Source organism: Vulpes vulpes, chromosome 9 (genome assembly GCF_048418805.1).
Source record: "Vulpes vulpes isolate BD-2025 chromosome 9, VulVul3, whole genome shotgun sequence".
Taxonomy (NCBI): Eukaryota; Metazoa; Chordata; class Mammalia; order Carnivora; family Canidae; genus Vulpes; species Vulpes vulpes.
This window is the reverse complement of record NC_132788.1, coordinates 943592-969540: the sequence shown is the minus strand read 5'-3', so window position 1 is coordinate 969540 and position 25949 is coordinate 943592. Positions and strand designations below refer to the sequence as shown.

The 25949-nt window shown below is 72.6% G+C and overlaps 2 protein-coding genes across 3 annotated transcripts; one reads left to right on the top strand and one right to left on the bottom strand.

The window, feature by feature from the left end:
• Window positions 1-1539: 1539 nt before the first annotated feature.
• Window positions 1540-24622, top strand: GPC1 (glypican 1). The gene is made up of 9 exons (XM_025987710.2): window positions 1540-1850; window positions 19681-19839; window positions 21258-21649; window positions 22297-22462; window positions 23043-23173; window positions 23260-23379; window positions 23466-23599; window positions 23875-24050; window positions 24343-24622. The coding sequence occupies exons 1-9, from the start codon at window positions 1688-1690 to the stop codon at window positions 24573-24575; spliced, it is 1674 nt and encodes a 557-aa protein (XP_025843495.2). The 5' UTR covers window positions 1540-1687; the 3' UTR covers window positions 24576-24622.
• On the bottom strand, window positions 13075-16607 carry LOC140593807 (uncharacterized). Of its 2 annotated transcripts, XM_072718991.1 has the most exons (3): window positions 16030-16607; window positions 15337-15560; window positions 13075-13727 (listed from the first exon to the last, which is right to left on the bottom strand). In XM_072718991.1, exons 1-3 carry the CDS (start codon window positions 16226-16228, stop codon window positions 13092-13094), a joined length of 1059 nt encoding a protein of 352 aa, XP_072575092.1. In that variant the 5' UTR covers window positions 16229-16607; the 3' UTR covers window positions 13075-13091. The 2 variants fall into 2 exon arrangements, 1 of the variants encoding a protein (XP_072575092.1); XR_011994099.1 differs by lacking the exon at window positions 15337-15560 and having other exon boundaries at window positions 13590-13727; window positions 16030-16164.
• Window positions 24623-25949: the final 1327 nt, after the last annotated feature.

Below are 25949 nucleotides of genomic sequence, written 5' to 3'. Positions count from 1 at the left end.
GGGTGGCCTGACCCAGGCAGGCATGTGGTGTGGAGGGGGGAGGTGTCCAGGTGGCTGAGCCAGGCCTAGGCAAGAAGGAGCAGGCCCGTGTGTGTGTGTGTGTGTGTGTGTGTGTGTGTGTGTGTGTAAGCTCGCACACGCACGCGCTCTACAGGGGTCTGTGAGTCACTGACACGATGAGGCAGCAGGTGCGTGGGGAGGGCAGGAGGTCTGTACCCTGGGTTGGGTCCCCACAGCCTCCGTACAATGACTCAGTGTCTCTGGGTGAAGGGAGCAGCCTGCGAGGGAGGCAGACAGGAGACCCCAGGCCCCTCCTGGGGCTGCGGAGGGCCGGAGCCCCCTCCCTGCACACGGCCCACGCTGCTGATGCTGGGCAGGCAGGTGTCGGGAGGCGTGGGGAGCACCGGGGTGGGGGCTGCTCCTGGCAGGATGCGAGGCTGGGTGCCCCGTGCCACGCGGCGGGCATCTCTGGGTCCTCCACCGGGGGTGCCCGCTTATTTGCGTTGCTCCATTTGTGCCAGTGAGGCATCTGGCCTGGCGGCCTGGCGGTCTCTGAGGCCTTTGCCCACATGGCAGGGGGGCGGCAGGAGGCCAGGGCAGGGGTGCACGTCTGGGGAAGGCTGGGGAAGAAAGGAGCAGAGAAGAGGCAGCCTCAGCTCCTCACCCCTGCCCCGACCCTGTCCCCACTGCCCCCTGCCTCCCCCCCCAGCCCTCCGGCCTGCGCCCCTCCTCCCCCAGCTCCCTGACCTGCCGCTGGCCCCGACCTCATCCCCTCCCAGGGCGGCCCTCCCCGCGCCGCGACCCGAGCGGGCAGACACGGCCACGTCGGTCACACTTGTGCCTCCCCGCGCCCAGGGGACCCGGGCTCGGGCTCGTCCCGGGCGGGGACAGGGTGGGGCCCGGTGTCCCCGCTCGGCTGCAGCGTCGGTGAGACTGGGAGCGTCAGGTGCGAGCCGGGGCCGCGGGGGGGCGCGGGGGGCGCGGGGGGCGCGGGGGGGGCGGGGGGGGGCGGGGGGGCGGCGCTGCGGGAGCGGCCGGCGGGGCGCGCTGCCAGGGTGCGGGAGGCCGGGGGCGGGGCCGGGGCGGGCCGGGGGCGGGGCCTGGGCGGGCCGGGGGCGGGGCCTGGGCGGGGGAGGCCCTGATTGGCGCGCGGCGCGCGTGGCGTCACGTCCGGCGGGGGAAGCCCTGCCTCGGCGCCCCGCCCCCTCAGGTGCAGCCGCCGCCCCGGGCTCCGGGCGTGGGGGGCGCGTCCCCGGGGACCCCGGCCCGGCCCGCGCCGCCCCCTCCGCGCAGCCCCGCCCCCCCCCCCCCCGGGCGGCCGGGCCCCGGGCTGCAGCTCGCCCGCCGCGCCCCGCCCCCCCGCCCCGCCCCTGCGCGCCCCGCCCCGCCCCGCCCCGCCCCGCCCCCCGGCCGCGAGGGGCCGGGCCCCGGCAGGGGAGGCGCCGAGCCGGGAGTGCGCGCTCGCCCCGCCGCGCCGTGCGCCGCCGACCGAGCGGCCGGACCCGCGCCCCGCGCCCCGCGCCCCGCGCCCCGCGCCCCGCGCCCCGCGCCCCGCGCCCCGCCGGCCTTTGTTGTGGCGGCTCCTGGGCCGCGGGCCGCGCCGGGACCTTGGCTCTGCCCTTCGCGGGCGGGGGCTGCGCGGCCCCGGGCGGGATCCGAGGGCGGCGCGCGGGCGGGCGGCCCCGCCATGGAGCCGCGGGCCCGAGGCTGGTGGCTGCTGTGCGCGGCCGCCGCGCTGGCCGCCTGCGCCCGCGGGGACCCCAGCAAGGGCCGCAGCTGCAGCGAAGTCCGCCAGGTCTACGGCGCCAAGGGCTTCAGCCTGAGCGACGTGCCCCAGGCGGAGATCTCGGGTGAGTGAGGGCGCGGCCCCCGCCCCCGCCCCCGCCCCGGCGCCCCCCGCCCCCCTCGCCCCTGCGCCCCCCCCCGCCCCCCCCCGCCCCCGCGGGCCCGGCGACCGCAGCCCCAGCCCCTGCGCGCACCAGACCCCTCTCCCCCCCCCCGTCCTGGGCGGCGGGGCCCCGGGTGCGGCGCGAGCTGCGCGCGGGGTGGGGGCGCCGCGACCTCGGGCCCGACTCCCGCCCGCGGAACTTGTGCGCGCCCGGCCCGGCCCTCGCGCTGCCTCCGGCGGGGAGTCGAGCTGCAGGTGGTCGCGCCTTGGATCCCGCCCAGGGGCCGCGTCTTTTCTTTGTACGAGCGTCGACCCTCCCAGGCATCCTCAGCCCTGCAGCTGCCCGCGGCCCGCCCGCCGCCTCCCTGCAGGCCTCCGAGGAGCTGAGCCGCCAGCGTGTGCGGGTGTGCGGGAGGGGGGTGCATACAGCTGCCGGGGACCACCCAGACCCCCGGGCTCCTCGCAGGGGGCAGGCGCAGTGGACAAGGGCAGAGCCAGATCCCTCCAGGGAGAGGTGGCTCCCCAAGTAGGGGGAAGCTGCAGGGAAGGGCTCTGCTCTGCTCGGATGGAGACCCCCAGGCCGGGGGCAGGGGGGCAGGGGGGCAGGGGGTCACCCGGCTACAGACCCCGTGGGGTCCCTGGCCACGCCTTGCTGGGGAGGGGGAGGAAGCCAGCCTGGTCCTGGCCTGGCCTGGCCTCGGGAAGGTCGGGCACTCTGAGGGCTGCCTTGAGAGATCTTTGAACTACCCGCCCCCCCCAAGGTCCAGGAGAGGCCCCCTCCCGAGGACCCCACGAGGACGCAGTCCTTCTGTGTCGCATTCTGCTGAGAGTTCCTGTGTAGGGCCGCCTCTGCCGGGACATCCTGGTGGGCATACTGGGCGCCGGGGCCAGCACAGGGCCTCTGCACGGCTTGGTGCGTGCTCCGCTCCCACACAGGCACAGGAACTTTCTCCTGGGTGTCCCTGGCCTTCTCACTGGGCCCTGCCCCAGCTGCCCCCCTCCCAGCCCCGGATCTCGGGTGGAAGCCTTCCCCTGCGCGTCTCCTTCTTGTATCCGCTCCCTCTTGGCCGCTGTGTCTTTACCAACCATCCTGAACTTACTCGAGTCCACAGGCCTCTGTCCTGGCTAGGCCGAGAGCAGGGTGGCAGCAGGGTGGCAGCGTCTGGGCAGCTGCCAAGGGCTGGGAGAGAGTGGGGCAAACGGGGCGCGGGGGGAGGCTGAGCTGGGGGCTGGGTCTCGTCCCCATTGGGGTGGGGGGTGCAGTGGATTAGGGACCCCGTCAGAGTGCATGGTGGTCTGAGTGTGACGGGTAGAGATGGGGTGCTGCATGCGCAGCTGGGGGAGTAGGTCACCCAGCAGCTGTCCAAACATCGTGCTGGCCAGGGCCTCGGCTGCCGCCCTCCTCGGGGCCTGGAAGGCCAGGGACTGTGCCCCCCGCAGGGCTACCACCCTCCCTGCCCGCGCCCCCTCTCCCCAAGCCCCAGGGCTCCTCCATCCCAGGAGCTACTCTCCCTGACTCCTGTGGCCAGAGCCCCCGTGGGCACTGGAGTTCCAGAGGCCCCCCGGGGCCCAGGCGCCGAGATGAGTGCCAGCGCCACGTGGAGCAGAGGATACAGGGTGACCTCGCGGGGCAGCAGCAAGCCCGAGTCCCCTCCTGTTGCGACTGGGCCCCACGTCCGTGGGCCAGGCGCCCTCTGCTGGCCCCGTGCAGCACGCGCCTCCGGGGAGCCCCGCCTGGGTCTCCTCTCCCAGGGGCCTGCTCCCCCAACTCCTCCCGCGCGGGGCCTGGGGTCACCCCCCTAGTGCCAACCCCCGCTGACTCAGCTGGCCCAGGCCCCGAGGAGCCGCCGGGAGGCGAGGAGGTGGCGCTGGCTCTGCGGGCGGTGCTCACAGCCTGTGTCCGTCCGGGGACCAGAAGCGACAGTGGGCGTGTGAGTGGGGCGTCAGGGTGCCTGGGGCTCCCGTCCGAGAGCCCGTGTGGTTTCCCTGGACGGCCGTGCCTGGCACTTGGTGCTGACGGCTGTCGTTGTACAGGTGAGGGAGCAGCAAGCAGGCCTGGGGGGCAGCAGCCGAAGGCCGGGGCGCTCCCTCCCTCGGGCGCCCGTGCCTCAGAGAAAGTGGGGGTCGCCGGGGTCCCTGTGCCGGGCGCCGGGCAAGCGCAGGGCCCCTGCTGAATCACACGCCCACTGGCGCCCCGCCCGCCAGCTTGCTCCTGGTTTCCAGAGGCCTCCTCAGCCCCAGCCCGGCCTCCCGACACTCAGTGACCGGCCTCATACGGCTCTGACCCTCCGCGGGGGCGCTGGGGATGGAGACCACCCCTGGCCGCAGGCTTCTCTGCTGTAGCCACGGGGGCTGGCGCAGTGCCCGGCGCCAGGGAGGGTCTCAGTGAGCAGCTGGGGACCCACGCAGGTACTACCCGCTGCTGGGCCACGCAGGGTCAGCGGGGGGGGGGGGGGGGAAGGCCTGGACAGAGGAGGGGTCTAGAGGTCCAGCCCCGGGGCTTGGTGCCATGAGAACCGCTTGGCTGCCCTTCTGCCCTGGGGCTGAGGCCTACCTGCCAGCAAGAGTGGGTCCCAGGGTCCCGTGGACCCCACAGCAGGGACCACCTCTTGGTGTGCTGGCTCTGACCACAGGTGGGGGGGTCTGGGGGAGGGTCCCAGAAAGGGCCATCCTGGCTTCACCCAAAGGAACCCACCCAGCCTCTGTCCGGGGGGCTGTGGTCTGCGGGGCTCTCACAAGCCACCGGGCACGTGGCCTGGTCCCAGACCACGAAGTTCTGTGCACCCCGTCCTGTTCAGAAGCAGGAAGCACCCCGTGTGCCCGGCTCGGGTCCCCAGGCGGTCCTCGGCCCCCAACCGCAGCGCTGCTCTGTCCCCCCGCTGCTCGAGGACCTGTGGTTTCATCATCCTCGGCTTTGAGGCAGGGGGAGGCCCGCAGTGGGGAGGCCCAGGGGAGCCAGGATTTGACGGGGCCACCTGCATGATGCAACGGTCTGAGCACCTTGCTGGACACGTTGCCACGCTCCTGCGAGACGAGGGACCTCCTCCCTGGGCCTTGGTTCACGTGACAGTCCTGCTGTACAAGCCGCCCGCCCCACTTGACCTCTCTGTGCCTCTGCTTCCTCGCACGCCCCAAGGGGACTAGTCACAAGCCCCTGAAGGTCCCCAGGAGGGGCGCTGGCCCCACGCACTGTGTGGCTGGCCCCGCGGGTAACCCCCCTTGGCCCTGCCCTGAGGTCTTTGCAGGCCGTGCAGACCCGTCGGTCAGTGGCGTCCGGCTCTTAACAGGCCTCGTTCTGACCCACACTCACCGCGCGTCTGCCTGTGGGGTCAGACGAGAGAGGGTCTTCGTGGACCTGACTGACGAGGAGGACGCCCCGGGACGCCACGTAGCCCCCTGTTGACCCCAAAGCCTGTGCCGTTCGCCGCCGCCCAGTCCTGGGCTGTGAGTGTCCTGGAGGCCCCGACCCTCGCGGTCCAGAGGCTGGAGCAGGACTCCGAGGCCCAGGCCCTGGGAGACCCCCGCTGCCTCCTCCTGCTGCCTCTCGGGGCCCGGCTCCGTCTCTGCGCCCCACTCTGAACACGTGCTGACGGGCACCCCCCGCGGCCTCTGATCCGGCCTCCCGGCCTCCACCGGGCTGCGCTGTGGGTGAATCAGCCCTCCGGGTAGCTGGGCCTCATCCTCCGCCTTGTCCCGATTCCGTCGGTGGAGGCCAGCTCCTCGGGCCTCGGGGCCTGGGCGTACGCAGGACGGCCCGGCTGTGTGTCGCTGGCCAGCAGGTCCGCAGCAGCGCCACGCCGGCCCCGTCCCCCGGGACCCACGGACAAATCAGGGACGAGTGAGCCTGGGCGGCGGGGGACGTCCATCGGGCTCCGTGCTGGCGCTAGTTAAGGAACCGCGGACGCCGGAGGGTAACAGGCCTTCGGGGTCACACGGGCCTCCGGGGAGGGGCCTGGGACACACGGGCCGGGCAGCGGGCTGGGCTTCAGAGCCAGCAGCAGAGCACGGTTGCGGTGTGGGTGTGCCCACGCTCGTGCGAGGACATCCACGCCCGCAGGCACGGGTGTGAGCCTGGCTGCGGGCTCCCCGGCCAGGAGAGGGGCTCCCCCAGGCTGCCGTGAGCCGGGAGGGCCGTGGGGCCAGCCTCCGCCTCCCCCGGGCCTGGACATGCCCAGGCATCAGGAGGACGGGCTCCTCTCCCGGGCCCGGCTCCGCGCTGCGTGATTTCACCCGACCCCGCGGCCCCGTCCAGCCTCCCCGCCCGGCGCCCTCCGGCTCACGCCCAGCCGTCGGCACAGCCCGGGGGGTCAGGCCGTGCCCACGTTGGGAGAACAGCCAGGCTGAGGGCGGGAGGGCTGCAGCCCGAGGCCACCCACCCTGGAAGCCGCTCCTGGCTGCCGCGGCGGCTGGCGGCCTTTCCTGCCGTGTTTGTGAACAGGCCTGGGCAGGGGCCCCGAGCTGCCGGAAGTCTCCGGGGGGCGGGGGCGGGGGGTGTTTCCTCCCGCCCCAGGCCGTACCCCACCACCTTCCCAGGTGGGAAGCCGCGGCAGGCAGGTGTGAGCCAGGGCGGGCACGGCCTCCCCTGTGTCCTCTGCACGGGGGCGCAGGGCCTGGGCTGTGGTGCTGGGGAGGCTGCGGTGGGGCGCACGCGGGCTCTCCCCGCAGGAATCCCGTGGGGGGATCTAGGAGCCCTGCGGGGCCAGCTCAGCCCCGTCCCCTCCTCTGCCGTGGCCTCGGGGTCGCCCCCCAGCTCCCGGCTGGCTCGCCTTCCTGGCACACACACCCCCTCCCACCAAGTAGGTCTCCCCACGCCCACCCACAGCATGGGGGGGGTCACCCGCCTCCCTGGGGGGCGTGGCCGTGCCGCCCCGCGTCCCCGGGCATCCCCCAGCCACCCACACTCCAGGGCTCTCCCCAAGCCCGGGCAGGCCTCAGCGGTACGTGACTCCAGGTGCCTCCCGCGGGCCAGGCCTGGCCAGGTGCCGGGGGTCGGGAGGGCACCAGCGTCCCCGCGGCGGGCCCAGGCCGCGCACACACCAGAAGGTTCTCGTCTGGAAGCTCAGGGTCCCGGTGTGGGCCGAGCAGAGTGTGCCCCGGGCCTCCCCACACCTCCGGCTGCTGCCCGCCCCGGGCGTCCTCTGTCCCTGCGTCTTTGCGCAGGTTCTCCTCCTCGTCAGGGGCCCACCCAGCTCCGTGGGACCCGGCCTTCCCCAGTGCCGTCCGCAGAGTCCCCTGGGGGTTAGGCCTGCGGCTCGTGGGTCAGGGCTGCCATCCGGCCCGTGGCAGCAGGTGGCCTGGCCCGTCTGCTCCGGGCTCTCGGGCGCTCTCCGTCTGGCGACAGCGACCTGGGCGCTGGCTGTTCCATGACCGTGGCGCCCCCCGACGTCTGGCACAGGCTCAGGGGCCCAGCAGGGAGGAGCGGGAGCCAGGCCCACGACAGCCCCGCAGCCTGGCCCGCTCTTCGCCCCGCCCCCCCGCAGGCTTCTCGGGGCTCATCCCTGGTGTGGGTGGGTGTAGGGACCGCAGGCCCGGGCCCGGCTGCCGCTGGGTCCTTCTCGTCTCTGGGCCCCGTGAGCCTGGACTTCTCTGTCCCGGTCAGGGTGGGAGATCAGGGCTGCAGCGCCCAGCGCCTGCTCGCTGCTGACCCGCCAGCACCTGGGGCCAGGTGGGCACTGAGGGGGCCGGCCTGAAGGGCCCGTGGGGTCAGGGGGCCTGGCTGATGTGGTCGTGACTCAGCGACGCCGCTGTTCCGTCGACGGGCTCAGGGTTCCCTGCAAGTGGGAGCCCCCGCCCTGGCAGGCGCCGAGCCCCCAGGTGGAATTTCGGGGGGAGGGAGGGGTCGGGGAGCCCGGAAGGGGCACCAGGCTTGGAGATGAGGCCCAGGACGCACAGCTGGCTCCTGGCACGGACGCCCCGCTGAGGAGGCGCTGCTCATTTGTGCGAGGTGCTCCCTGGGTTCCGGAGGCTTGGCCGGGTGACAGGGCGGCCCCGTGGGACTCTGTCAACGCTGCTCCCTTGCCATCTGCCCCGACCTCGGCGCCCCAGGGGCCCAGAGCCTGCCAGACCCCGCCTCCCTGCTGCGTCTTGCAGGAGACCCCAGGCTGTTGCAGACCCCCGGGTGGGGGCTGAGGGTGGGAGGACAAACCAGACTCACACCGTGGGGTGGTGCAGAGCGAGGGCCGGGGGGCCTGGGGGTGCTGTGAGCGTGCCTGGGGACCCACAGTGGACCTGAGGACTGGGCCAGAGGAAGTGGGCTGGAGCCGGAGCCCGGCTGGGCCGTCCTTCCCACCTGCTGATGCACGGTCCTTCCAGGGGTGTCTGCAGGGCGGCCGGAGGGCTTCATGTGTGGGTGAGAAAACTGCACCCCAGAAAGGGGTCCCCGAGTTCTGTCCCCCAAGTGCTGTCCGGCGTGGGTGCTGGGTACCTGAGAGGGGTGCCCTGGGCGGAGCGGGGATGGGGCAGGCCATGCGCACCTGCCTCGATGGGGGGCACGGGGCACTGTCCCGTAGGACGCGGTGGTTGCTCTGCTCAGCCAGAGGACAGAGCCGGGGGCCGAGGCCCCAGGGCTGAGGGCTTCCAGCCGGCGGGGGCCGGGGAGCCCGCAGGCCACGTGAGGCCCCGTCACGGCCCTCGTGAGCGCGGACGGCAGCAGGGCCTCCCGAGGTCAGCGCTGGTGGTGCCGACCCTGTGAGGGATGAGGAAGGCTGGCCCAGGGGGCGAGGCCCTCCCCCCTTCCATCCATCCCACCATGTGCTCACCTCTCCCGCTTTCTGGAACACGGAGGGGAGGAGCCGTGGGCTCAGCCTCCCAGAGGGTCAGGGGCTGGTGAGAAGCTCGGGGCCTCCAGACCGTCCCACACCCGGCAGGCCACTGGCCGAGACTGAGCCTCGTCTGCACCCCGGCTGCTCCGTCCTGGGACGGCAGCGGTGCTGCCAACGCCAGGGGGACGGGCCAGCGTGACTCCCTCCCTGTGGGCAGCCGGGCCCTGCGCCGGGCGCCCCCCTGGGCTCCCTCCCCGTCAACGCCCGAATCGGCGCAGGTCGGAGACCTGAGCATCGACCTGCAGGCAAGGTCCCCAGCGCTGGGCACCTGCCTCCTGAGCCTGCGTGTGGCCGTCCGCACGTGTCCTCAGTGCCCGGCGCCAGGTGGGGCCACGTGGGGCCTCGACACTCCCGACACTGCAGACGATGGACCCGGAGATGGGCACCTCGCTGTCACGGTGCGTCCAGGGGGCCGGGGGGCCGCCGCAGCTCAGAACGCGCAGCTAGAGCCGCGGGCCTGGATCGGGGCTGTTCCAACCAGGAGCAGTTACCCTGGGGCGTGCTTAGTTGTCCCAGGGATGCTGGGGTGGCCAGGGACCCTGTGAGGAGCTGGACGCCCTGGGCAGCTAGGAGGCGGCTCCCGGGAACGCCAGGAGGTCCTCTCGGGAAGCGCTTGATGCCGGGCTCTGGGCGAGGTGGGGGGCGGGGGGGGCTGCAGGGCACAGAGGAGGGCGCACCGTTGGCTCTGCGGCCCCGCAGCCTTGTGGGGGGCGGGGGGCGGCTCTGGAAGGAGCACCTAGTGGTGCACGGACCCCGGCGGGAGGGCAGGTCGCCCACGGCTGGCGTTGGCCACGGGTGCGGGGAGGCCCAGAGAAAGGCGACCGCGGCCGAGGAGAGGACGCCTGTGGCTGTGCCCACCTCCTGCCAACGTGCAGCGTGTTCTGGGGCTGTGAACGCGGCCACGATGGGTTCCCGGTGTCCGGCACGCAAGCGCCCGTGGGAGCTGCTGCTGCGCCCGGGATGTGTTACACCTGCGGCAGGTGCGGCTCTGAATACCTGTGGGGCGCATCGCAACGTGGAGATAACGGGGGTGGGGGACGTGCGGCCCCACGCCGCAGATTTCTCTCCTTGTCTGTGAACCGTCACGCTTCACCTGGCGTCCTTCGTGATCCTCTGCGTGACCCTCGACTCCCTAGACACCCTGAGGAGGGGCCGGCAGGCTCAGTGCCCGGGCACGGGGCGCCGGGAGGAGGATGGGCAGCGTGTGCCCCAGGAGGGCCTGCAGGGACTGGGCGCGGGGAGGGGGGCAGCTGCGGGCGACGGGGACGCCCAGACCTGGGTCCGTCCACGCGGCCCCGGGAGCTGAGCCCCTGCTGCGCGCCAGGGCCGGGGTCCCTGTGGGGAGGCGGCTGGCGCGGGCTGAGGGTCCCAGCCTCGTGCGAGCTGTGGCTTTGCGGGCCGCACCCACGCGTGGTGTTTCGTGAGTCGGGAGTCAGCCGGCGTGTGAGTTCAGACACTGCGTGAGGTTTGCAGTCGCGGCCCTGAGCCCGGGCTGCAGAGCTGGGACCCCTCCCCGCGTGGGGCGCCCGGGACCCCTGCCCCGTGCTGTGCCCCGGCCCCACTTTCTCTGGGACTGAGACTTGGCGGCAGAGGTCCCGGACACTCGGTGCCCGCAGCCTGGGGGGCGGGGAGGACGGCAGGAAGGCCACGAGGGGAGGGGCTGCCGGAAGGAGGGGGGCGGGGCGCAGGGACCCGGGCCCTGCAGGGGCCGCCTGCTGGCCTGACAGGCAAGGCCCCTCCCCCGGCCCAGGGCCGCTGTCCCTTGAACCCAGTGGCCATCCTCGGTGGCCATCGCGTTAGGAAAGCCCAACACCCGGCCCGCTGGGGATCGAGGGCTGGCTCCGCAGTCGCTTACGGGGGGACCCCGAGCCGGTGAGCCACCCTCTGCGCCGCGGGGCGCTGTCCGTAACAGGCTGGAGGCAGGGCCCGCTGCGAGGGGCCTGGTGGGGTCAGTGCACCCGTGTGCCCACCCGGGCCGTGCTGCGGGTGCCCACCGCGGGGACAGGCCTTCTGTGGCCAAGTCCAGGCTTCCGGAGGGGGCCGTGGGGGAGGAGGCCCGGCGGGGAGTGAGGACCCGGGACGGAGAGGAGGACGCTGGCCTTGGTCAGGACCCGCTGCCGCTTCCTTCACACCCGGGGGGCGGGGGGTGGGCTCAGCTCCCTGCCCGGCCTGCCCTGCTCTCAGGTAATGAGCCCTGCAGGGAGAGCCGGTGAGGGGTCATCCCGGAGGACAGCCCGTGACTGGGGGGGGCTCGGCGGGGGGCAGCTGGTTTTGTGCAGAGACCCATGGGTGGGGAGGCTGCAGAGGGCAGCACAGGCCCCGTGTAGAGGTTGCAGGGGGTAGGAGATGGTGGGGGCAGGACCCCGCACACCGTCCGCCTGCAGTCTGGCGGCCTGCACTGGGGGGCCTCTCCTCACGGGGGGCGCGGGGCCCTTACCAGCATCCCTGCGGCCCCCCTCTGAGGTGGAGCTGGCCCGTCCCCTCGGCCGGCCGCTCCGGGACTCCCTGGGCAGGGCCATCCCGCCTGTGTGCAGAGCTGTGGTCTGTGCCGTCCGCCTGCTGGACGGGGCAGGGGCCGGGGCACTGGGCACCTGGGGAGCAGACGTCCCCCCGTCCAGAGGGGCCTGGCCCTTCGCTGACGCCTGCAGCTGGAGTGTCCCTGAGAAACTGAGCTGGAGGAGCCGGGGCATAGGATGCCCCCCAACATCCCCCTGCTCCCAGGACCCGCACGAGGTCGAGGTAGCACCTCTGGGGAGCCGAGCCGGCGGGCAAGCGCTGAGGTCGCCTGGCCCGGGTCCGGGAGCCCCGTGTGTGCTCCGCAGGGCTGATGGGGCGTCTCCGGTGGTGGGTTCGTGTCCTGGCAGGAGCGTCCTCGCAGGCGTCCCCACCCCCCCCCCCCCCCAGCATCACTGGCCCAGCCTGGCTCTGGCAAGTGCCCCGGGAGAGGCCCCCTGACCTACCTGGGACTCCCAAGCTGCCGTTTCCTCCACCTCCGTGAAGGCAAGGGGCACATGGGCCCGTGGCATCTGGCAGCAGGTCCGAGACATCGAGCATGTCACGGAACGTCTCCCGGCCTCAGTTTCCCCATCGGCAAAATGGGGACCAGCGTCCCTTCTTGTTGGTGGAGATACCAGGTCCCGCCTTCTCTGAGGACGTTGGGGCTGTGGGTCTGAGGACCCCCGCGGGGGACGTGCAGGGAGGCCCCACCCCTGTGACTTCCGTCAGGCGCCCCCCGAAGGCCTGCCGGGGTCCGCAGGTGGAACTGCGGGCTCTCCGGTTGCACTGGCGTCCGGGTCACTTATGATCTCACCGGCAGCTCTGTCCCGAATGATTTGAAGCAAATGATAAATCTTGGGGAAGGTGTGTCCCCCAGATTGAGCGTGAGGGTGTTGCAGGTTTGCGGCGGGGGGGGGGGGGGTGTGCTTGGTTTTTTGGCGCTAAAATACGCGTGAAGAGTCCTCGCCTTAGCTGCTTCCTTCCCGGCCGAGGGCCGTCAGTGCACCCCACGGCCACCAGCGCCGTCAGAGCGGAGCCGTCCCACGTCCCCCAACTGAAACCGTGCCCCCTGCCCCTGCGCCCACCCCGCTGCCGTCCCTGCCCGCTGTGGGGACCCCACGTAAGTGGAGGCGAGCAGGGTTTGCTGTGCCGGGTCGGCCGCCGTCACCGGCGTAACCTTCCAAGGTCGGGGTTTGTGTGCGCCGTGAGTGCCACGCCGCGTCCCGTCTCATGGACGCACCACGTCGTGAGCGCCACCCGGCCCCCCACCCACGCACACTCGGGTTCTTCTACCCCTTGGCCGTGGTGGGGACGCAGCTCTGAACGGGACTGTGCAGGTTCTGTTCGAGTCCCTGCGTTCAGGTCTCTGGAGCCAGATCCTTATACACTAAAAAAATTAGGCAGTTTATCTAAAATTCTAAATGAACCTGTGTCTGTACGTGCAGCCCCTCGCTGGGGTGGCGGGCGCAGGGGCGGGCGGAGGTGCTGGCAGCCTCCCAGTCACAGGGGAGGAGACCGGACCCCCCAGGCCCCCCCGGGCGGCAGGCCGTCCTGCAGAGCGAGCCCACTCCTGCCTCAGCTCTGCCCGCCTGGGAGGAGTCCCCTGGGCCTGGGATCAGGGGAGGTCTTGTGGCCGGAGAGCTGGGGGAGGCCAACAGTGCTCAGCGGCACGGTGGGGGGCCCCCGAGGGCCCGGCATCGCCCCAGGTGGGAAAGAGGGGGCCGATCCTGACACCCTGCACAGCACGCAGCGGCTCCTCCATCTCCTGCGAGGTGCCGGGCTCTCCGGACGAACAAGGGAGCCCTTGTGGGGAGCAAACTCACCCCGAGAACCGCCCCCCGTGGCACCCGCGTGCCACTGGCTGTCCTGCTGCCTCTGGGGAGGGGTCAGGTCACGGAGGTCTGGGGCTGCCACGCTGGGGCCGCCGTGGTCAGCCTGGGATGCCACCACGGACAAAGAGTCTCTGTGCAGTTTCTTCGTACGTATTTGTTTATTGACCCAGGTCTGGCCTGGGTGCTGGGCAGGGGGGCGAGAGAAGGGAGGTGGGGGCTCCCAGCAGCACGCGGAGTGGCCCTCCTGCTGCCAGGGAGGGTGGCCGGTTGGGACTTGGGGAAGGCCCTGGCAGGGGGGGGGGGTCCCGGTACTGAGCAGGTGCTGTGGCCCCGAGGGACCTGGGAAGGCTTCCTGGAGGGAAGGCTGAGGGGGGCATTGAGAGGGCTGGGCAGGGGGAGGAGCCGACATCCAGAGTTAGGGCAGTGGCAGGTCACAAGGTGGCCGGGAGCGACGGGCTGGGATGCCGGGCCGAGGCTGGCCGTGACTGTGGACGTGGCTACCAGGCTTCGTGGGCAGTGGCTGGGTCCGAGGGAATCGGTTGAGCCCCCTGCCCGTCCCCGGCCGTCTTGGCAGCCCCCGTATTTATGGGGCCTGAGCTGAGAGCGGGCCCAGGTCGCGGTGCGCCCACAGGCCGTCCGCTGGAGGGTCTGCTCGGTGTCCCGGCCCAGCGGAGTCTGTGTCACCTCCACCTGTGGGGCATTCAAGGCGTCTGCAGGGTATCCTCACGGGGGACACATCCGAGAGGCTCTCTGAGCTGCAGCCGCCCCTCTGCTGTTCTTGCGGACTTGTCACAGGGCGCCCCCGGCTGCCCCGGGCCCCAGGGGAGGGCGGGCACTCGGGCGGGATAGCAGGGCTGTGCGGAGCCACCGCTGCCCAGCTCCCAGCGGGGACTGGCGTGTGCACGCGCCCATGGCAGCGTTTCAGGCCCAGCCTTGGCTGGATGGGTGCGGCTCCAGGGGGCACTCGGCCCTGGACCCCAGGAGAGCCAAGACCTGAGGTCACAGGTGGCACAAACCCCTACGTCCTGATTCATTCTGAGGCCATGGCAGGAGCTGTGAACCTTGAAGCAGCCCTGGGGAGGCCGGGGCGAGGGGCCCCACTGCCTCACCAACCCTCCCCAAGCCTGGTGCCCACTGGCGGGGGGGCCTGCCCAGGAGGTCCCTGAGCGGGAACCAGGGCTTAGCTGTGAAGCCGCCGCTTCTGGGGTCTGGGTGGACAGCGGCCCGCCAGGCCAGGCTCTCCGTGCGCAGGCTGGCTGAGGGCTGGGTGGCCCGAGTGGTGAGGGTGGTGGTGTCCCGTGGGGTGGCGGCCAGCTGGAGGCCAGGCCAGGCCCAGGGCTCCAGGGAGTAGGGGCTATTGGTGCCGTGGGAGGGAAGGGTGAGGCACAAGTGTGGGAGGGTGCGGGGGGGGGGGGGGGGGGGACGGGCTGGGCGCAGGGCCTGAGGGGTCAGGTGGCTCACTGTGCCCCAGGGGGAGGCCCAGGTCGCTGAGGTCAGGGGCTGGGCTTGGGCCAGTGGGCTCCCTGGTGGTGGCTCTGCGTCCAGGGGGTCCCCGCGGGAAACCTGGGCCTGCGCACCCCGACCCCGTCAACATCCTGGGAGGGCCCGGGCGCAGATGGGGAGCCGCTCCGGGAGGGGCCGGGGAGGGGAGGCGCGTCCGCGCTGGAGCCGAGCCCGGAGCAGGGAGCCGCGCCCTCGCCCTCGCCCTCGCCCTCGCCCTCGCCCTCGCCCTCGCCCTCGCCCTCGCCCTCGCCCTCGCCGTGCGCGCCAGCGCAGCTCCTCCCGGCTCCCGCCCCGCAGCGGCCGCCCCGAGTGCGCGCGGCCCGGAGCGCCTCCGCCTCGCCTCCGCCTCGCCTCCGCAGCCCCGGCTCCCGCCAGCCCCGGCTCCCGCCCACGCCCTCCGCGCCCCCAGCCCCCGCCGGCCGCTGCGCCCTCGCCAGGCCCGTGCGCTCCCCATCCCCGCCGCGCCCCGCACCGCCCTTCCCCGCGCCCTTCCCCGCGCCGCCCGCATCCCCGCACCCCGCACCCCACACCCCGCGCCGCCCGCCGCCCGCCACCCCCGCCCCTCCTGCGCTCCCCTCCCTCCCCTCCCTCCCCTCCCTCCCCTCGGGCTGCCGCAGCCCCCGCGATCCCGCCGCCGCCTCCCTCCCCGCGGCCGCGCCCACTGCGGCAGCCCCTTCCCCGCCAATCGCCGCCCCGCGCCCCGCCCCCCCGCGCCCCCGCCCCCCCCCGCGCCCCCGCGCCCCCGCGCCCGCCGCGCCCACTGCACCAGCGCCGCCCGCGCGCCTGCAGCACCGACCGAGCTCCGGCTCCGGCTCCGGCTCCCGCTCCGCTCCGCTCCCGCCGGGCCCGGCCTTTGTTCCCCGCCCGCCAGCAGCCCCTCGCGGCCCCGGGCCCACCCGCGGAGGAGGCGCCGGCGGTGCCCTTCGGCTTTGGGTCCCAGCGCGCGGGGCTCCTCGGTGACGCCGTCATTCGCCTGCAGTGCTGGGGGCTCCGGGTGGCGGGTCCGGGCAGGGAGGCAGGCTGGGGGGGAGGCAGGAGGGGTTTGGGTGCTGGGTGCTGGGTGCTGGTGACGTGCCCGCAGGGAGCGGGTAGGAGATGGTGGCTGGAACGTCCTGTGCAAGGTGGGTCTGCGGCCAGCCCTCTGCGAGGAGCCTGGGCGGTCCTGGGGCCGGTGGGGGCAGACGTCTCCGGGGCAGAGGTAACAGGAGGGTGTGGAGCGCGGGTGTGCACAGCACCCCGGGACCTTCCTGTGCTCCCTGCCTCCCACCCTGGGCAGCTGCTGGACGTGCCAGGGGGATCCTGCGGCCACTGCAGCTGCACAGGGTCCGGGGGCAGGAGGGGGCAGTTGTCCAGAGAAGAGGATTGCTTGGGGACAGCCACCGCGCCTGCCCACCCCCAGTCCACCAGCAAGACCCAGAAGGTCCAGAACCGGGGGTGGGGGGGGGTGGGCAAGCGGCCCCCCCTTCTCTTCCAGACCTGGGCCTCTCACCTGGTGGCGTTGGCGCCTGCAGCTGTACACGCAGCCCAGCACGGGCTGATTGTCTACAGCAAGTTAGTGCTCGGGGGTGGCTGGGTCGGTCTGTGCAGAGCATCAGGGATGTGGCTGTGGAGACGGGTTGAGCTGACAGTCTGCGTCCTCTGGTGTGAGCCTGGAAGCTTCTGGAGAGATGGGCTTGGCATGGCGCCATCTTCCCTCTGCAGTCTCCTTGGGAGGGCTCCAGCGCCACCAGTCACAGGTGGCTGCCAGGCTGGGCCTGGACACTTGAGGTCTGTGTGCGGCGTTGGAGGTGTGACCACTGCCGGGGCGGGGGTCTTGGGCTAAAGCACGGGGGTGACAGTGCTGGTGATGGTGGCTGCTGGGTGGGGACGCTGTCGGGAGGCCGCTAAGACCGGACAGCTGGGGGCAGAGGCTCAGCAGGTGGCAGGAGGGCGGGAGCCTCAAAGATGTTAAGCCCCGGACCGGTTGGGGCTGGTGAAGAGAAGTCGGGGATCTGAGGTGACCTCAGGGGAGAGGACAGACATGTGGTCTGCCGCCCAGGAGGAGAGGCAGCTGCTGCTGGGTTAGGGACGTGGGGGCAGGGAATTTAACCTGAGGAGCAGGGGCAGAGGGCATCTGGGGTTCGGCGCAGGGCCTGGGGGAGAGGTGTTGCAGGGACTGGGGTGGGAGTGAGCCGGCCTCCCCTTTCCCCCCCCAAAACACCTGGATCGCCGGTGGGAGGAAGTGTCCCACCAGCTAAGGAAGGGAGAGTTCTGGAAGGATGTGGATGTGGCCAGCTGTGGCAAAACCAGGGAGAAAGAAGGGGTGGTCGCCGGCCAACTGAGGGGGCTCAGTGGGAAGAGGGGACCCGCGGAGGCCTCGGGGTGCCAGGGGAGCATTCCCCCTCCTGGCAAGGCGTCGCTCCCCTGCAGGCACGGAGCAGAGGGGGAGGTGGGCGTTTGGGGGCCGAGGGGTCTGGGATGCCAGTACCGGGATCCGTTGGGGGGGGATCCCACGCTGCCGGGGGCTGGGAGCTCGTTGTCGCGCCCGGCGGCCCCCACCCCAGCTGGCTCCGGCCAGGGGGCGCAGGGGGTGCCCCGCGCAGCCCCCCACCCCCCGGCCATCGGAGGGTGTGCGGACCCAGGCCGGGCCGGGCCGGGGCAGGCAGGAAGGGAGCACGAGGCGCCGCGTCCTGACTGCCGCTCGCTCGGGCACAGCCGCCGCGTCTGCCCGCAGCCGCCGCGGGGGCCGCTCGGCCCAGCCCGCCCGGGGCCTCAGGCCGGCGCCCGGGCTCTGGCTCCGTGTCTTCACTCCCGTGTGTCCGAGGAGGGAGGGAGGGACGGGGGCTGTGCTGGGGCAGCCGGAACAGCGCAGGCCTCCGGGCGGCTGGACGAGGGGGCCAGGCGGGGCGGGGGGGCCGCGGGGCGGCCGCTGGGGGGGTGGCGGCCTGCTGCCAGCGCCAGGGAGCCCCCGTGTCCCCCCGGTTTCGTCCTCCCTCCGCTGCTCGGCCCGTCTGCTGTCTGCGTGAGCGGCAGGTTCGGGGCGGGGGTGTGTTCCCCTCCCGGGCCCGAGGTCACAGATGCTGTCCCCCGTGGCCTCCGAGTACCTACGCTTTGGCAGCCCGGGCGGCCCAGCCAGCCTGGCCCCAGCGCCCATCACGGCAGAGTCCCGGGTGCCCCGCAGAAGCTCCAGGCAGGCACCTGCCCGCTGCCCCAGGCCACACCCCCCGGTTCACCTCCCACCCCACCCCCCAGCACCCCTGGGAGCCCGGCAGGCAGAGGATGCTCTCCCGGCCCGTGTTGGGGGAGGGAGCTCAGGTTCCTCCTGGTTGGGTGCACAGGGACCCCGTCGAGGGGACCCTCATCCTGCAGGTGTCCTGCCTCCTGCTGGTCCAGGGCCGCATGTCAGTCGGCAAAGGCCCCTGGCAGAGGATGGCAGGTGTCCTCAGGCCCAGCCCTTCCTGCCTGGAGGCACCTGCCCCCACCCAAGAGAAGGGGCACAGCAACGTTGGCAGGTGCCTCCTCTGCATCAGGCCCCGGGGAGTCCCGATTCACGCAGGGGGCAGGTCTCAGAGCCCCGCTGTCACACCTGCACGGACCTCAGGCCCTCCCGGAGACGGGCACGGTGGCCTGTCTACCCCGAGGTCGGGCGTGTCCCACAGTGGGGGGACCAGAGCGCCCCTCAGGCGGCCCTGCCAGCATCACTTCCAGGCGCCGGGAGAAGCGGTGGTGGCGCCCGGGCCAGGTGCAGGGTGCAGGTGTCCGAGCCCGGGCACCTGGGGCCCTGGGGGAGCCTCAGGCACATCTGGAAGGGAAGAAGAGGCTGGCCTTCTTGCCTCTGCCCCCTCCCGTGCCCCCCACACCTCCTCTCACCCGCCACATCCCACCCAGTGCAGTGGTCTGCGGGGCACCCTGCGCCTCCCGGTCACTGGCGGGCACGGAGCCCACACACCGCTTCCGCTCTCTCACCTGCGGGGGCCGGAGAGACACCCCACCCCTCTGACCCCCGGTTCCCACAGGCCCTTTGGACCAGTTCAGCCTCAGGATAATTAGGCCTTTGTCACGCCCCCCACCCAGCGTCTACCCTGGTGGCCGGTGCCCTCCAGGCTCTGACCCTCCCCTGCCTCAGAGCTCCCCAGGCCTCTGGGCCCTGTGAGCCCTCCACCCCGCCCCTGTGCGCAGCAGACCCGCCTCCACTCCCACTGGGGTCGTGGGGGGTGGGGCCCGGGGGCAGGGAAGGGGTGAGGGGCACCCGTGCAGGTGGCGCCTTGGGTGTGGGACCTGAGGGAGCAGCTCGGCTCCTCCCTGCGTCCTGTGCACTGGACAGGGAGCCCAGTCTCTGCGGGCCTCAGTTTCCCGGTCTGTAGAACGGATCCCAGCACCCCCCCAGAACCGCAGTTGTGAAAGCAGCACCTGCGCCTTCCTGGAGGAGCTCCCTCCCAGTCCCGCCCCCGCCCCCCTGCACCTGCGCGGGCAGCCCCGAGTCCGCTGGGCTGTGTGGCCTCAGCACCTGTCCGCAGCCCCGGGTGGAAACGTGGGTGTTGCGGTGCCCAGGAGCCAGTGCCCGGGGCTGCAGCAGGAGGGCTGTAGGGCGCGGAGGTGCATCCAGGCCCCGTCCTGACCGGGTTAGGCTGCCCCCCCACATGCGGGGCGGGGCGCACCTCCTGGTCGGTAGCCCCACCCGGGCCAGCCGTCCTCCCTGGGAGCTGCAGCTCTGGCCTGGCATGGGGGAAGGAGGCTCTGGGTGTCCTGGCATGCTCCTCGGGGGTCCTTTCCTCCCTCCCCACTCTTAGCCTGGGCCCTGGCAAGGGGCGCCCTGCAGGCAGGGAGCTTACCCCGGGGGCCCGGAGTCTGGCAGCGTGGCCCTCTGCGCCCACCCGGGGCCCCGGGGCAGTTCTGCTGGGGCAGGGCCCCCGATGGCCCCCTTCATTGCCTGGTGGCGGCAGGGGGTGGGGGCTGGGAGGAGCCAAGGGGGGCTGACCTGGCACATCCCTGCGCTGGGGCTCAGCCCTCCTCACCCCTGCCTCTTGCCCACCCCCGTGTCCTGCCCAGGCCCGCCCCCTGCCGGAGCCGTGCCCCCTCCCAGGGTCGCCGTCCACGCCCACCCTGCCCAGCCCCACCAGCCTCCGGGGCGCCCGTTCCTCACAGCAGCCCCTCCCCACAGGAGAGCACCTGCGGATCTGCCCCCAGGGCTATACCTGCTGTACCAGCGAGATGGAGGAGAACCTGGCCAACCGCAGCCGGGCCGAGCTGGAGACGGCCCTCCTGGACAGCGCCCACGCCCTGCAGGCCACCCTCGCCGCCCAGCTGCAGAGCTTCGATGGTGAGCAGGCACCGGGCTTGGGGACCACAGGCAGGGACACCTCCCCTGGCCAGGCAGGAGCAGAAGGCTGCCCGCGGCGGGGCCCACGTAGGGACCCACGGGGCCGGGAGCCGGCTGCGGGCACCCTCGTCCCCCCATGCTGGGCACGTAGGCAGAGATCAGGACCATCCCTCCATCGGCCCCTCGGAGGGGACCCTCTTGCTCTAGAGGTGTCTCCTTGTCACCGGCAGGCAGGGACGGGCCCTGCCCTGGCCACCACGGGGGGCAGCGGCCTGAGGATGGGCCCGCCCGGCTGTGGGAGCAGGAGTCTGGGCCCCGGGGGTGGCCGTCCTGTCTCCAGGGCAGCTGCCGGGGGCGCCCCTCAGTGCCTGACTCTCGCCCGGTCTCGCGCCAGGTCCGGGCAGACCGAGTGCCCTGGACAGCACAGAGTGGGTTGGCGTAGTCATGTCCACCGCGGTCGCGTCCAGGGAACGGCGGGGGCGCTGGGGTGGGGCCCCCGGGAAGTGACCTCCGAGCTGAGGTCGGAGCCGGCAGTCTAACCGGAGGGAGAGGGTGCGTCTGCAGCCGACAGGCCCATGACCTCAGCCCCCGACCCGGGCTCACCGTTGCACGGCCCGGCTCCCAGCCAGCGCGACAGCCCCCGGCCTTGGCTGGGGTAGGTGGAGGGGAGCCCCCACCCCCTGGCCACCAGGGTCCTGCAGCCTACGCAGGGAGGGTGGCCGTAGCTCTGGGGGACGGGTCTGTGGAGGGCCTGTGTGGCCACAACTGCAGTCTCGCTGCCAGAGGGGGTGGGCACTGTTCGGGGGCCCCGTGCTGGGCACAGAGGGTACAGGGGCGTGTCCCCAAAGCCCCAGAGGTCTGCTGCACCTGTTCCTGCCCTGCTGGAAGGCTTCACGCCCGGGTGGGTCCCTGGGCACATCCCAAAGGCTCAGGGGATCCTCCCCAGGCCCTCAGGCAGCCCAGCTTCTGGGGGACACAATGAGAGCTGAGGCTTCCGGAACCAGAGGGAGAGCATCTAAGAGAAAGACGGAGAGAGGGGGCCAGACACTCGGGGGTAGGAGGAGAGAGCAGGAAGGCGGTGGGTTCCGCACCCCCCCCCCCCGGCTCCGAGGATCCTCCTGCCCCCCTTCCAGGTGATCCCAGTAGGTCACTGATACCCTGTGTCCGTCCCCAGCCCAGAAACGTCTGCGGGAGGCCCTGAGACCCAGGAGGGCTTTTGCACCTTCGGCCTCGGGGGTGGGGGAGGTCTCGAGCGCCCTGGGGGCGCCCGGGGCCCTCGCAGCCTCTGCAGCCTGGGATCCGAATCTCCCGGAGCAGCAGGGGTCCCAGGAGGAGCCCCGAGTCCTGCTGCGGCCTCACAGCGGGGGGGGGCGGGCAGGAGGCCCCGGAGGCCTCACGCCCACCTCCCCGGGCCCCAGATCACTTCCAGCAGCTGCTGAACGAGTCGGAGCGGGCGCTGCAGGACGCCTTCCCCGGCGCCTTCGGGGAGCTGTACGCGCAGGGCGCCAAGGCCTTCCGGGACCTGTACGCCGAGCTGCGCCTCTACTACCGCGGCGCCAACCTGCACCTGGAGGACACGCTGGCCGAGTTCTGGGCCCGCCTGCTCGAGCGCCTCTTCAGGCAGCTGCACCCGCAGCTGCTGCTCCCCGACGACTACCTGGACTGCCTGGGCAAGCAGGCCGACGCGCTGCGGCCCTTCGGGGAGGCTCCGCGGGAGCTGCGCCTGCGGGCCACCCGCGCCTTCGTGGCAGCGCGAGCCTTCGTGCAGGGCCTGGGCGTGGCCGGCGATGTGGTCCGCAAGGTGGCCCAGGTGCGCACCGCGGCCCGGGCTCCCGGGATGCCCCCGCGACCTTCCCCCACCGCCCCCTGGGCCCTGCGGCCTTCTGGCCGTCAACCTGCCGCGGCCCCGGGGTGCAGACAGCACGTCGCAGGGCTGAGCTCCGATGCGGGCAGCCGTCCGTCCCATCGGGCAGGGCCCACGCAGGACAGGGAGGGAGACGGGCGGGGGGCGAGATGCCCAGAGGACTGCAGGGGCGGGGCGACCAGAGCCAAGAGGGTGACATGCTCGGAGGCCAGAGCAGGCTGGGTGGGGCCCGCGTCTTTGAGGACCAGCAGGCGACCTCCCCACCGGGGCCCACGGGAGCCACCTCCCCCTCCGGCTGCCGCCGCGGTCCCCTCATCTGCGTGGTGGGGGTGTACTCCCGTTACCCCGGAGGCTCGGTCACAGCCGTACCCTGGGGAGTCACATGCCGCGATGGCAGCAGTGATGAGGATGAGTGACCATCTGAGGACAGACAGGGTCCCCGAGGAGGGCTGGGGCCCGGCGGAGGGCGCACGGCGCTTGGGGCGGAGCTGCGGCCTCCTGACCTCTGCCCAGAGCCCCTGCGCCCTCCCACCCTGGGGCTCCGTGGGGGCGCACACGCCCGCAGGTGGGGCTCAGGCTGCCTCCCTCCCCAGGTGCCCCTGGGCCCCGAGTGCTCCAGGGCCGTCATGAAGCTGGCCTACTGCGCCCACTGCTTGGGGGTCCCCGGCGCCCGGCCGTGCCCCGACTACTGCCGCAACGTGCTCAAGGGTTGCCTGGCCAACCAGGCCGACCTCGACGCCGAGTGGAGGAACCTTCTGGGTGAGCCGTCACTGCTGCTGCGCCTGAGCCCACAGGGGGGTGGAGGCCCACAGGGGGGTGGAGGCGACAGAGCCAGGCCCGACCGCCGGAGGGGAGTGGGCCCGGGGTCGAGGGACAGGGAGGCTGTGGCGAGCAGAGCCTGGTATGCAGCCCCATGGGGTCGTGGCTCCTCGCCCCCCCACTGGGCAGGCGCCCCACCGCGCGGACACGCAGCACCCGTGTGGGCCAGTGCGCACGCATTGCTGACGGGCGGGTCGCCGGCGTGGACGCCTGCTGGCACGTAGTGGGCCGGCCCTGACCACATCAGTGTACGTGTAACGTGGACACGTCACGATGGGACTCGAGCCAGCACGTGTGAGCTCGCACACGCCCACGGTGGGCCAACTCACGCCTGAGCTTCCGTACACGTGCGTTCAACATATGTACACGCCAACGCACGTAGGAGCTGACACGTTCACGCCCGGACCCCTGGCGGGCCGCGAGTGTGCGCGTCAACCCCCGCCTGAGCTCACGCGTCGACAGCGGGTGGCTAACGTGTGTGTTCACAAAATGTGCGTGCGCGTGTTCGTATTTGTGCCAGACTCCATGGTGCTCATCACCGACAAGTTCTGGGGCCCTTCCGGAGCAGAGAGCGTCATCGGCGGCGTGCACCTGTGGCTGGCCGAAGCCATCAACGCCCTCCAGGACAACAGGGACATCCTCACCGCCAAGGTGCGGGCAGGCGGGGACCGTGGGCGTGGAGGGGCATCCCACGTGTGGCCTCGTGCCCCTCCAGGACCCCTGTGCTCTGCCGCCAGGTCATCCAGGGCTGTGGGAACCCCAAGGTGAACCCTCAGGGCTCCGGGCCCGAGGAGAAGCGGCGCCAGGGCAAGCTGGTGCTACAGGAGAAGCCTCCCACGGGCACGCTGGAGAAGCTGGTGAGCGGCCCTCAGCCACCGGGCCCTGGGTGGGCGGGGCGGGCGGGCCGAGCAGGGCGCCCCATGGCCTGACCGCTGCCCTGCAGGTCTCGGAGGCCAAGACGCAGCTCCGCGATGCCCAGGACTTCTGGATCAGCCTCCCCGGCATGCTGTGCAGCGAGAAGATGGCCATGAGCAGCGCCAGCGATGACCGCTGCTGGAACGGCATGGCCAAAGGCAGGTGGGTGCCGCCTGGCTGACCGTGGGCCGGCCCTGTGGCCTCACCCTGGTCCCCGGCCTGGCCCGTGGCACCAGGTGCTGCGTGCACAGGGCCATGCCCGACCCCGGACACGCAGCAGGACCCAGCTCCCTGCAGCAAGCACCACGCTCGGTGCATCCGCTCCCCACTCTGGGCTCCTGGCGGGCCCCCAAAGGCCACGGGGGTCTCGGGCATGCCGGGGAAGTGCCCCTCTGCGGGGAGCAGGCGGTGACCCAGGGCCTGTCCTCGGCCCCCAGGTACCTCCCAGAGGTGATGGGCGACGGCCTGGCCAATCAGATCAACAACCCTGAGGTGGAGGTGGACATCACCAAGCCCGACATGACCGTCCGCCAGCAGATCATGCAGCTGAAGGTCATGACCAACCGGCTTCGCGGCGCCTACAGCGGCAATGACGTGGACTTCCAGGACGCCAGTGCGGGCAGGGCCCCGGGGACCGGGAGGCACGGGCGGGCGGGCTCAGGCACAGAGGAGGGACCCTCCCCGGTCCTGGGCTGTTGCCACTGCCCGGGCATGGACGCCGAGCACCCTGCTCCACACGCACCCCAGTCCCCAGGGTGTGCATCCGGCCCTGGCAGGCCCCGGGCGGGTCGGGCAGCTGTGCTCGGGGTGGGGCCGGCATCACCTGGCACGGGAGGCCCCCGGGGCGGGGTCCACAGTGGGGTCCACAGCGGGGCCAGCCTGCTGGAGCCTCCTCTCCTCCCCAGGCGACGACAGCAGCGGCTCGGGCAGTGGGGACAGCTGCCCGGACGACCTCTGTGACCGGAGGGTCAGCAAGAAGAGCTCCAGCTCGCGGACGACCCTGACGCACGCCCTCCCCGGCCTGTCGGAGCAGGAGGGCCAGAAGACGTCGGCCGCCAGCTGCCCCCAGCCCTGCGCGTCCCTGCCGCTGCTGCTCCTGTCCCTGGTCCTCTCGGCCGCCAGGCCCACGTGGCGGTAACTGCCCCAGGCCCCAGGGACCGAGGCCAAGAACTGACTTTGCCAAAACGCAGAACAGATGATATTTAATTCTCCTCGGCCTAGAGGCCCCGGGGCAGGACGGGGGGGTGCGGGGACCCCCCCGGCCCCGTGACTGCGGGGGGATGGGGTGGGGGTGCCGCTCCCCCCACCCCCCGCCCCGGCCTGGCTCCACCCGCCACCCTGGCTTTTAATTTTGTATGAGGCCCTCAGGTCAGCCAGGAACAATGTCCCCAAAAGCCATGTATTTCAGGGACCCGGGGGCTGCCGGGGGCCACGTCCCGCCTGCCCGCCTGCGCCGGCCCCAGCTCCCCGAGCAGCGTCCCGCTGGAGAGCGCGGGCCTGTGCCTTCCTCTCCTGCCTCCTCCCGTGGGAACTGCCAGGCTCCAGGGTCGGAACCGAGGCCCAGCCCTCGGCGCCCGGTGTCCCAGGGGGGCCTCGGGGGTTCTGGCCTCCGGGGTGCAGCAGGGCCCTTGAGATTATGCATGACGCCTCCAGACTCACCAGGGCCCCGCGACGCCGCGCCCCAGAGGCCTCCGCGCCGGGCGAGTGCCAACAGGAAGGCAGCCTCGCCCACCAGCGCGGGTGGACCTCGTTCCTCCCCAGGACCAGCCGCCAGGGCCCCGGGGCGCGCAGGTGGACGCGGTGGTCATGCCCTGGCACATCGCAGCACTTGGTGGACCTTCGTGTGAGGCTGGGGGTGCCCACCCCGGCCATCCCAGGAGAGCAGGCCGGCCCCGTGTGGATGTGGGCACCCCCTTCAAACACGGGCCCCACGCCTGCACCCTAGGTGGGGGCCGCTGTGCGCAGGTGCCGCCCGCCCACGCCGCTGCCTCTCGTCCCCACAGCCCGGGCTGACGCGGGCGGGGCTGGAGGTGACCCCTGGCCCTGCCGACCAGAGACCAGAGGCCCCCGCCTGGGTCCCTCCCAGCCAGCGGCTGCAGGGGGACGGGGGGGGGGGGGCGCTTTGACAGTTAAGGGCTTTTCCAAACATACATACGTTCACACCCGTGTTCTACTTGTTCACCCGGAGCTGGGGAAGGCTGGGGCTCCCCACACCTGGGGCGCCCCTGCTCACTCAGGCTGTCGAGCCCGCCCGGCCCCAGAGCTCCCTCCCTCCCGGGCCCTTGCTGCTGGACCCGGCCAGAGAGGGGCTCGGGCAAGGGGACCCTCGAGGGCCGGGGGGTGCTGAGCCCCCGTGGCCAGAGACGCAGTCCTAACCAGCACCCGGGCCCGACGGGGCCACTTAGCACTGCTTTGCCTTGCCTCTCACGCTGCTCAGGGCCCCCCGCCTGTGCCCCACCAGGCCGCGCAGCCCCACGGGCACCCCCACCCCGTCATAACCCTGCTCGTGCCA